This window comes from Physcomitrium patens, chromosome 14 (genome assembly GCF_059467195.1).
Source record: "Physcomitrium patens ecotype Gransden chromosome 14, ASM5946719v1, whole genome shotgun sequence".
Taxonomy (NCBI): Eukaryota; Viridiplantae; Streptophyta; class Bryopsida; order Funariales; family Funariaceae; genus Physcomitrium; species Physcomitrium patens.
The window spans coordinates 2,709,961-2,721,413 of record NC_143423.1 but is presented as its reverse complement, the minus strand read 5'-3'; the positions used below and the strand labels follow the sequence as shown (position 1 = coordinate 2,721,413).

The window sequence follows — 11,453 nt, the reverse complement described above, 5'->3', positions numbered from 1 at the left end:
TGAGTGATGTGCCCATCTGTTGTTACATTCCATTGCAGAGACGAAACAGTCCCTCTGAGCATTGCACTCTTCAACAGCTCTTTTCTAAAGGTAATTTGTATCTTACCCTGCAAGCGCTTTTAACTATGTTTCCGTGGGATGTTACCATCCAAGCAGCTGTTGGCTATTGAACAAAGTGTAGCATATTTTTCATTTCGCATATTTTTTATTTTTTCGTAGTATTGAAATTGTGTCGTTGGAGCAAGTTTCCAATCAGATCAGGTACTGTAGTTAGGAAGATGAGATTAGGAGGTTGCCTGATAGGAGCACAAGATACAAGCTTAGCAGCAGTTTGAAAGGTCGCTGGATTTACATGCAGTAATAAATTTGAGCATCTACTCAAATGTTGCATTTGGTGACACTTACAGTGTTTGGTATGGAATAGTCTGAAATTATTTTGGGACGTGAGTTCCTTTCCTCTCTGATCGAAATGGTCTTCAAACATGTATACTGTGGCCTGGTGTCCTAGTGTATCTGTAAACAAGTCTGCTAAATTATAGCTTCAACCATTTTGAAGCTGTACTTCGTAGTTTGTATTGCATAAATAATGCAGATATGCAGGGTTGTTAAATCATTTTTAGGTACTAGTGATAAACATTGAAAGAAAGTTTTTAGTTAGAAAGTCTTTCGAATTTGGTTGATACTTACATACATGATATCAGGGTGAACACCAACTGAACTCTTTTCATTGTAAATTCAGTTACAACTTGTGTAGTAAATACCACTTGAATAATTTGGTTCACATCTCCAATAAATAGCAATTTATACAAAGAACTGTTTGTCATAAAGACTGTTTAGCTAACAGTTGCACATCAACTAGCATTATTAATAACACACATTTTTTCGACAACTCTTACTGGCGCACTGTATTAATCCCAAAACTCGGTCACAAACGACTGCGACACTTCCTCACCTTTAATTTTACATATTCTGTCGTTCAAATAATCCGAAGTCACGATGATTAATTTTACACCATTCTTTACCATCAATTTCATTCAATTGTCCATGTAACTGAAATGTAGACAGAAGCATTGTCGCAATTCGATCATTAAGTAATTATAAGATTACCATTTTTCAGTCAAACGCAAACTCCAATCCCATTGCACATTACCCTAGGAAAGTAAATCTGTAAACCGGATCCATCACCTACTCTAATTGTCTTGCACCCTTGTAGAAACCTGGTGGACTGCAATAAACATGTCTTCTTGAAGTTGTTAACTCTGGACAATGTTGGAAACGTCTCTCGAGGTCGTGCACATCTACACTTGAAATCCCGACTTGGTTGATGTCGAGCATGTACGCACTGTTAAGGTAAGCGCTGCAACTCGAAGGCAGCACTAGCAGCAGCTTCTGCTACTTGTGCAGTGCTAGATTTACGTAAACGCGCAATAGCATTCTCAAGCGCTGCCAAGTCACTACTTGAAGGACGACCTCGAAGAGGTTGATTCCGCGCGTGGGCTTCTCGTAGCTCTTTGCAGGAAGCTGAGATAGCAAACAGTAGTTGGCTTTGAAGTTTAGCACATAAAGTCGGAGCATGAGACTGGGCACAGGTTTCCAACAAGTCCGCAAAGCGCCCCATGGTAGAAAATATGGGTGCTGCTGCTGATCGAGGCGCAACCTTGAGCAACAAAGCTAGACAGTCAGCTGCTGCCTCTGTAACTTGCGGTTCTCGGCTTCCACAAAGCTCCAAAAAGATGCCAGCATGCTGTCCCATGTCTCCAATGTCCTGTATAGCTGTTTAAAAAGAAACCAGACAAATCATCAGTGAGGAGTCACAGATCAAAACATCGCACAAGAAATTCTAGTTGAGAAAGTCACGTTCCTGCTCTTGGTACTAAGATTCCCATTCTCAGCGTGGAACTGGTCACGGCAACTGCGGTAACTATATCAAATCTCTCTGCAATTCATTAATACTTGAGTATACCTGATCCAGTGCGATCCCCTGCATTAACAGCAGTTGCACAAGTTCCATTGCCGCTACTAAACTCGAGGCTGTCCCCTACATTCCGAATGAGGAAGTATCGACACAATGACAGGACCGGATCGAGGAAGTCCTGCATGCCTTTAGCATGCACAAAATCTAATAGACCTCCAACATGGCTCACAATGCGAAGGTCGGACAGCAACTTGGAATCAACTTTAGGTGAAGATGCCAAGTACAAACAAAGTCGCACGTTGTGAAGATTAATGCTGGCCAGATCACTTTGCAAGAATTCAAAGAACTGAGAAATCAGCTTGAGCTGCAGGATGTCTTCAACCTGGATGCATTTGAGGTCAAGCAGCATAACCAGAAGCTTTTGAGCATACATGGGTAAAGGATCTTCGTCCTGCAGAAGGATTGGATACATGGGTAGGAAGTGCTGCTTGACGATGACTTCAAGCTTCTCTCTGCAGAAAATGAAAGCAGCTATTTCAATAAGAAAAACTTTCCGAGGTTATTCAGAACATTCATAAACTGAAACAAACAACGCATACGTAACATAAGAAACATGAATAGAAATGAAAGCAGCAAACTTGAACAAAGAGTGAATATGCGTTATCAAACTTATTCAAGGTCGATAGTGATTATTCACCAACTGAATACATGTATGATGTATACTGGGAGCAGCAATAATGGCATCCGGGAACTGTTTCAATGACTAGAAACCAACAGGGGTAACACCAAGGGGAAAACAGAGGCATCTCAAGTACCTTCTGAGCGCACCCGATGCGGTTGTTGACGACTGATGGTCCCCGGTAATGTTGGTAGATGAGATATCATCAAGAAATACAACTAATATATCGAAGAATACTTTGAGACAAAGAAACCGCATGTCTCCATCGGTATTCTTCTCATAAAGGACAGCAAGGCTAGGTAATACTCTGGCTATGAATGTATCAGGGTGAGCCAACAATGTGGTTGACTGCTGAGATAGAACCTCCACTATTTGCAAAAGCGTAGACTGGAATTCATCCTGTCCCTGCAAAGACATATCAGAAGATAAATCAGCTGGAAATAGTCAAAGAGAAGCAGCTGCGGGCCAAATGCATCATGTTCTAGTTAGACACTTCAGATGTCGTATTCAATTTGAGACAAGAGTGTGTTTCGTCTTGAGAGGTGATACCCTAAAAACAGGGAACATCTGCGTATGGATAGAAAGAAAGAAAGAAAAAAGAAAAAAGAAAAGAAATATATATATATATATATATACATATATCCCAGTCTGACCTGAAAAGAAGAAGTCTCCAGCCGCTTGAGAAAGGACGCCAATCTCTCCAACACATTCTCGTCTACCATACGATTTCTGAAAGTGGGACTATTCATCAAATTCAATACCACCGGAAACATTGGGAGAGAACTTCTCAGTGTCCCACGGGCGGGTGACGACCCAGGTCCTGGAGTTCGTCTTCCACTAGCCAACTGGATAATATCTGTATTTATACTTTCCAATATAGAAGGAACCACGCTGACAACAGTTTGCACCAAGGCCTCCATGCATTGCAGTACGTATAAGTCCTTCTCCTTAGTTAGCCTCTCTACTGCAGGAATCAGCTTGGCGTTGCAGAGAGAAGGAAGCCACCGACGGTTGATTTTGCACAGGAGCGCAGCACATACGAAGGCCTTGCCACGCAGTATTTCTGGACCCTGACAATCCATGTACGACAAACATAAGAAAATTAATCATGTTTAAGCCATGCAATTACTACTGTAACCCTCCTGTTGATCCATGTGCCCTGTGTACGAGATCTAGACTAATACTGCAGGACAACATTTGATCTCCAAAGTCGTTATTTCAAGAGCAGAAAACTATGCGTCAGTGGAAGAGGTTAGCACCATCGTAGTAGATGGGAACTGTAGCTGCAGGACCATAACAAGGCTGATAAGAAGAATACATGAATGTATGACGACAAGAGAGGACAATTATGGTTATCCAGCTTAAAATTAAAGCCATGGTTGATGCGTTGCTCTATGATTCAACCTTAAAGCATTTCTCTTGAAATCATGCAGTTAAACGTGCATTGAATATTACCTGCTCCAGCATTGCAACTACACTAGGCACTAGGCTCCTCTCCTCCAAAAGAGCGAGGAGATACTTGCTCATGTTGGAGATAACACTACTACCTACAAGGGCCATGTTGAGGAGATTGATGTTGACTTGTTGCTCGCGTGGACTCCCTCTGGCAAGTCCTCCCACAAGTTCCTTAAAAGTGAGCTTTTCAAGAACAACAGGAATCGTGGTTGGCTGAAAGCGCACCAACCGAACTAAACAAGAACCTGCTGTTGCCCTGAGGTTTTCAGGTTTAGCTGATGCCCTGAATGTGTAACAAAGATTGTCGATAACTTCATTATTCGTAAAGCGTTGAGCCCACTCTCCACCTTGGCTTGCTATATTTTCTATAGTCTTCAATGCATAGTGCTGAGTGACATCATCTTCACCCTTTCGAAGTATGGAAGCCACCAGTGCAACGGTTGTACCTGGAATCTGCATGAAATTTCAGCCGCTCTCAATTAAGGGATGATGGCAATTTCAAACATCTAATACGGTATTCTCCAAGCGGGACATAGAAAGAGCACTCGTACCAGAGCCTGCTTGAAGAACTGAGGTGCACATACCGCGAGATTTGAATCATCAGCGCTTGATATTTGATAAGTAATTTCAACAATTATATGTTCACAAAGAGGTGGAAATTGTACTTAAATAAAATTAAATACCTGCCATGCTGAGGATTTAACGTCCTTAGCAGAATTGTCATGACCACCACCAGCTCTGGGAGAACCTTCATTTTGAGTTGCAATGTAAAATAAAAGCTCTCCAAGTGTTGCCATTGCACAGCGCCTTACCTGCTGACAATGTGGAAATAAGAATATGTGCGATAATCAAACATAGGAAAGTAGATCATTTCACAATCACAAATTTTGATATGTCACAAGCAAAACATGACTGAGATTGAATGAGCATGCATCCTCTTAAAGAGTATTACACAACTGCTGTGCTGGCATGACGAAATCATGTATGTAGGCACAAACCTTGTCCTGCTTGTCTCGTAAAGTGTCTGTCAAAACTGCTACGATCCCTGAACCTGCCAGCTCCTCCTCAATGAGCGTGGCATGCCGGATAAGTAGACCCATAACAGAAGTCAGTTGTACACGCAGGGCTGGAAGTTTGATGGTGCGCAACAGTTTCACCAGCAAGGGCATAACTGGACCGTTGATTAATACATTAGCTGCATCAATATTGGTACAAAGTGTCTCGAGATATTTTAATGTATTAATCTTCTCATTAACTGAACTTCCATGAATATTAGTCATGATCTTATTCAGGAAAGCATCCTGCTGCTCTGATTCCATCTTCACAAACTCAGAAGAGGTCAGTCGTTCGACAGGCAGCATTCGTGAGTCGAAGTTTGATTCCGGAACCTGTTACATAAATCACTTAATAAGAAACTGTTTCAGTCCATCCAAAGTCAACAACAAAAGCCTTGAACCCGCACAAGACATGAAATGGTAGCCAGAAGCATACAATACAGACCAAATGATCAGAGCAACGCCACGGACAGTAAAATCACAACCCGTAACAGAAAAACTGTGTTTGAAAAGCAGGTCAACTGAATTAGCAACGTCAAAGACGACTTTCACATTTCATGATATGCGTAACATAGATGGATATTACCTTCTCTATCCGCCGATTCAGCATAATTGGTCTCACAGAAAGATCTGATGGGTGCCAAAGTGACTGGGAAAGCACTACTGAAGGTCTAGCAGGATTTGGTGCAGGGGTGGGCTCCTTCTTGGGTTCCTCAGTACCACGCTGAGATGCTTTCCTAGGGATACCCACGTTTGGTGGAGTTGCTGCTACCTGACGCATTGTATCCAACTGTTTTCCTTCAATTTCGGCTGGCGTCATGAGTTGGTTCTCCGACCTACCATTAGTTTCAGATGGTGAAGGAGTAACTGGCAAATGCTCCTCAGCTCCAGTGTTAGCTTTGGTGTTCTCTACTTTAGCAGGTTGAGCGTGGGTAGTCTTGGAGGAGACTTTCTGAAGGTCTTTTTCCTCTGCTGAATCAATTGGGTTAGCAGCATTGCTACCAGAGTCATCCTCCTCTTCTGTAGTATCACTTTCAGCTCCTTCACCAAAGTTGAGCTCCAAGTCGTGGTTCTCTAAAGTAACGTCGGTATCATCAGAAGCTCCATTCGCTTTGGACTGCTGTCGATAAGTATCATTCTCAGTCTCCTTCAGCATATTAGTTTTCACTATTTTGGACAATCTCAGTAAGTTAACAACCGGTGCCCCTCCGTTGAGTTTTCTGTCTGATTCCTTTGGCTGAGCATGGCCAGCTGATCCTTTGATTAACTTCCTTCCGTTTTCTCTACCTTCCGTTTTCTCTTTGAATGGAGCAGCTCCTTTCGATTCTTGTCCAGCATGTTTATTTTCAACTTTCTTGGCTTGAATCTGGCTTCTCTCTCGCATGGTGGCCCTGTCAATCCCGGAACCCTTGGCATCTAAAGCCTTCTTTTCTACAGGAGTACTTCTACCTGACAACTGCGGAGTCTCTTCAGGAGATGAGGATCTGGAAGTAAGTCGTAAGAAGTTTTCAAAAGCAGGTTGGGGTGGTAAAGGAAGTACCTTGCACTTTGTTCTCCAAAAGCTATGATTCCTGAGTTCATCCCATTGTATTCTCTCTACTGGATCCTTAACCAGAAGACGGCTCACTAAATCCTCAAATTCGTGGCTAGGGTTTCCCCACAAAGGAGGCATAGGGTCTGAAATTATTGAGTTTACCAGTTGAGTGAAACTACTGGAAACAAACGGAGGTCGGCCAGCGTAGCATTCATACATGACACAACCTAATGCCCATAGATCAGAACCGTAGGAATGTACACTTCCTTCTTGAAAAAGTTCAGGCGCCATGTAGCAGGGAGTCCCACGCTTTGCTTGCGGTAGCTGCCAATGCAAGTCAATCTTAGTCACTCCATAAGAAATCATGCAGCAAAATCTGCTAGCTCTCTCTCTCTCTCTCTCTCTCTCTCTCTCTCTCTCTCTCTCTCTCTCTCTCTCTCTCTCTCTCTCTCTCTCTCTCAAAAAGGCACAAAGCTACCTCTTGTACAGAACTCTTGGCAATGTCACTAAGTCGCCTCGCCAGTCCGAAGTCGCAAAGCTGCAGTCAAAACGATCAAAGATTATTCACAGTTAAGGATTCGACGTGTTTAAGTCCAGTTCCAATCAAAATAAGAGTACCAAAGAACTACAGCACATGCATTTATTTAAATTCATTTGAATCTTAGAAATAAATAAGCTTGTACAACAACAATTCGACTATGCTAAAAGATTCCTCTGATGCCCACAAGATATAAAGAAAAGGACTTCAGGGTTAAGATGAACGGATCCTTCAGAAAGAGAAGTCTAAGCACACTAACCTTGAGGCGGCCATTTTCATCCAGAAGCACATTTGATGGTTTCAAGTCACAGTAAATCACTCCTTTGGAGTGTAAGAACCTGCAGTAAAAGAGGATTCACAGTCAGGCACCAGATTGAAATATTTATATTACGAAACAGTAGAGAAAAAACACGTCAATGCTTCATTGTAAGAACCATAAAGATAGAAGCGTAATTCAAGTGTGACATATTTTGAGTACATACTGTAGAGCTTGGACTAAATCACGAGCAAAATCATGAATAGATTCCTCAGGCAACCGTGTATCCTGCGAAACGGTGAAGTCAATGACATTTTTAAAAGATGTCCTTACAACCACATCACCGTTTACTTCTACGCACCCACTAGAATGCCTTACCACCAACAAAATAAGATACAATTCACACACATGTACGTTTGGAACAAATGTGAAAGAACAATAAGTGCTTGAAACGGGTTCCAACTGAGAGGGGAATGGAAATAAAATAAATTTTATTTTTTAAAATTAAAACTTTCTAGAATTAAAGCGGCAAATAAACTAGATCAATCTGATGTATAGATCGAGTGGTAATCGCTAAAAACAGGAAAAATATATCATACAGTGGACATTCCTTCATAGAGTCCCAAGGAGAGCGCTTCTAATTGATACTTAGCATCAACAAAAATAAGGAGTTGTGAATTGGAGTAACCCACCTGCCTAAGTAACGTCAAGAGATCGCCTCCGACACAATACTCTAAAACAAGCCATAGATGCGCTGACGTTTCATACCTATCAGTTGTTAACTATGTCAGTATAACATGAGATATGGGCAGATGCACATGGGATCGAGAAACTCCAGTTTGCGACAACACACATACACTAATCACACTCACTCACAGTGCTATACATCGACAACTGAAGAATGGATTTACCATGCGTAAAACTTGAGCACGTTGTTGTGGTCAAGTGAGTGGAGGGTTCGGACCTGCTCAAAAACAAAAGTAGCTGTAAGTGAACGTCACACAACTGAACTGAAAATCAACTCGCACCTTAAGGATGTTAAAGTGCAAGCCTGTCACAGGATGACAGCATTAAATTAGTCCAAATCCAACCCACCTCCTGCAGAACCTTGGTTTTTTGACTCTTCTCCACACTTTTGATAGCATAATACTCGATTGTCTTTTTCTTCCTCCCTTTGTAAACAGTCTGCAAGGATACAACCATCGTTGTGTTGATAATCATAGGCAACTAATTTTCAAACGCAAGCAGTTACACTCCAGTAAAACAATCATGTAACAATCTCCAAACTGCTCAGGAAGACATTGGAACTTCAGCGCAGCATCAGATATAAACGTATCTGAAATAAATGTATATAATCTCAACAAGGATGAGCGTTGAATAGTTCAGATCAACGACAAAAGAAGTCTCATGCTTGACCACAGACTGCAATTCCTAGAGGCTAAATAGCGAGTATTTTCTATGCAGAGCTATGGTCACTATATCGTATTGCAACTGTAACAATCTTTTAGTACGCAGTCCAAGTCAACGTGTACATAAAAATACTTAATGCAAAGTGCTCATGATACACCAAGCTCAAGTCGTAATGACATGTTAGCTGCTACTTGGGAGTAGGCTATCTCTTTTCTCGCGTGCGTTAATGATCCAATGTGGTACTAACCCCTACGAGACACAATGGCATTCTCAGAGACCGTGTGACGGTGATATTGGCTGTTACATTTCAAGCATAACATACATTAGGAATAAAAATTTCTGTTGACCAACCACTTATTCAAAGACTACAAGATCATAAACACAAGTGAGAAACCTTAGAAATGTCGTAGACAACTTCTAATCTTCACTATCGATGCAAACACATAGGGAACACTCAGAAGCAGACATTTAAGCACCATGTCCGCTTAATCGAGTAGAAGATAATGTACACATTTGCACGGTCCCTGTAAAAAGCATGAGCTAAACTACTCACAGGAAATCTGAACTTACCGAGTGTTTTCCTCGTCCGATCGCCTCATAGATGTGATATTGATTCATAAGAGATGCGCCGAAGGCTCAAAAAAGCCCTCGCTCTAGCTTGGAGCCACTTCTTCAAGCACAACAGAGAGTAAAGCACGTCCTTGCAGTCTGCATAGAAGGAGGACCGAAAATATCTGCGAATTCGCACTTTGCTGTCTAGGTTTAAAAAACCTGGAAGGTTGCTGATCCCCAGTCTTCACAAAATACGAATGCCTAAGATTATTTCCCAAAACAACGAGATGCAAGTTCCAACAGGTTTCATATATTCCTGGCTTATTCCCTCTTCACATTGCAAAGGCTCGACCACTTCAAAATGTCGGACTTAATCCAAAATGGCTAATGCGAAACATGTGATGAATTGTGCCGCAAAAGGATTAGGAAAATGTAACCAAAACATAAGTACTTGGTTCAAATAGAATTTTTCGTAACCAAGTCCTCATGCGAAGACCGTGCCCCTTGAAACTCCACACGAAAATTTTTGCGCTTACTAATAATACACTTCTTGAGTGTCCCTAAAACTAACACAGGAAAATGGAAGAACAGTTATGCAGCTAAGAGAGGCGACAATGTAGCTCAGATTTGTCTTCAACTAACTGCGTAAAGAAGTAGGCCCCAGCCACTCTTCAATGTCCACTTCACCGAGATTCCAAAAACATAAAGAAGAAGGATCAGCACTCGAAATTATTCACAAGATACTAACACCTTGAGAAACGCTGTCTCCGAGACATCAACCAAATGTCGAATGATTATGCTTTCGAGAGTACAAGTTACGAAATCTCACGCTCAAAACCATGCGAGGCGAAGCGTTCGTTAGAAAAAGAAAAAAATGGAATCAACACGCCTAAGCTGCAAATCTACAACCCAAAACCTTCGGACACGAAGATTGTACCCAAAGTAAAGCTCCAAACTCCAAACCAATCTCGAAAACAATGTTCACAAAAACGCCGCCAGGTCCAATGTAAGTGTAAAAACCGCCACGATTGTCTTCTAGTACAATGCCGATTACTTCCCACACCTCGAGAACAATCCGTGCCCGCTTCCGAACATACGTACAAACTTACAAATCCCAACCAGCTGCTCGAGAAGAAGAGTGCGGCCTGCAGTAGGTCTGTACTCTTAGCTCATTCACACGTTCCAGAAAAACCGCGGACGGGAGACTTCAAACAGGGGTGGGAATTCAGTGGAAGGGATGAAGGGGGTGTAGGGTTTGGCTATGGCGGAATGCACATTCAAACTTCGAACAACAAGGACCGACGTTTCAGAAAACGATCAACGGAGATACTGACAATGCATTCGGAAAAAGAAGAAGAAGCGGGAGACCGATCTCATTGATCTTGGATGATGCAGACTTTTGCACGTCGACTACATTCATCCATCGTTGCAAAGATTGGAAGATGGGTGGCAGTTTCATTGTACATGGCGATATATGTATAAAAGGAGAAACAATCTGATTCCCTACACATACGGAATAACATACTCGTAATTTGGCTTCAGAACGCCCTCGTTCTAGAATGCTAATTGGGATGCTTTCTAGCATATAGATAAGGATGTAATTCCTGAAAATATCAATATTATATACTTATTTATTTATTTATGTATATTTATATTATTTTGGAACAGGAAAAAAAACATTAACTTAAAAAATTATCACAATTTAATTTTTTGTTGAAAGAAAAGGTAATATAAGTATGCATTGAGAACCTTAAAAACTCAAAAATTAGAAACTAATTAAGTTGAAGTTAATAACTATTTTTTTCATCAAGAAAATCAAACTAAAGAAAAATCATTTCAAATGTACCTTGAATCTGCTATCAAAAAAGCTTAAATCTATGCATTTAGATGTATGCTTTCATATATCAAAAGGACTAATTAAACCAAAGAATAAAAATAATTAATTAATTAAAAAATTAAACATAGGATCTTTTAATGCTTACATTAATACACTTTTTTAAAAAATATTATATATATATATATATATATATATATATATATATATATATAAGATAAATTT

The 11,453-nt window shown here is 41.0% G+C and overlaps 1 protein-coding gene across 1 annotated transcript; it reads right to left on the bottom strand.

Moving 5' to 3' along the window:
- Window positions 1-1,058: 1,058 nt before the first annotated feature.
- Window positions 1,059-10,725, bottom strand: LOC112291365 (serine/threonine-protein kinase RUNKEL). Its single transcript, XM_024538646.3, has 15 exons — window positions 9,413-10,725; window positions 8,528-8,617; window positions 8,344-8,396; window positions 8,125-8,200; window positions 7,659-7,720; window positions 7,436-7,514; window positions 7,117-7,176; window positions 5,691-6,962; window positions 5,048-5,437; window positions 4,733-4,861; window positions 4,050-4,502; window positions 3,248-3,664; window positions 2,731-2,999; window positions 1,964-2,427; window positions 1,059-1,773 (listed from the first exon to the last, which is right to left on the bottom strand). The coding sequence occupies exons 1-15, from the start codon at window positions 9,458-9,460 to the stop codon at window positions 1,346-1,348; spliced, it is 4,290 nt and encodes a 1,429-aa protein (XP_024394414.1). The 5' UTR covers window positions 9,461-10,725; the 3' UTR covers window positions 1,059-1,345.
- Between the last annotated feature and the right edge of the window lie 728 nt (window positions 10,726-11,453).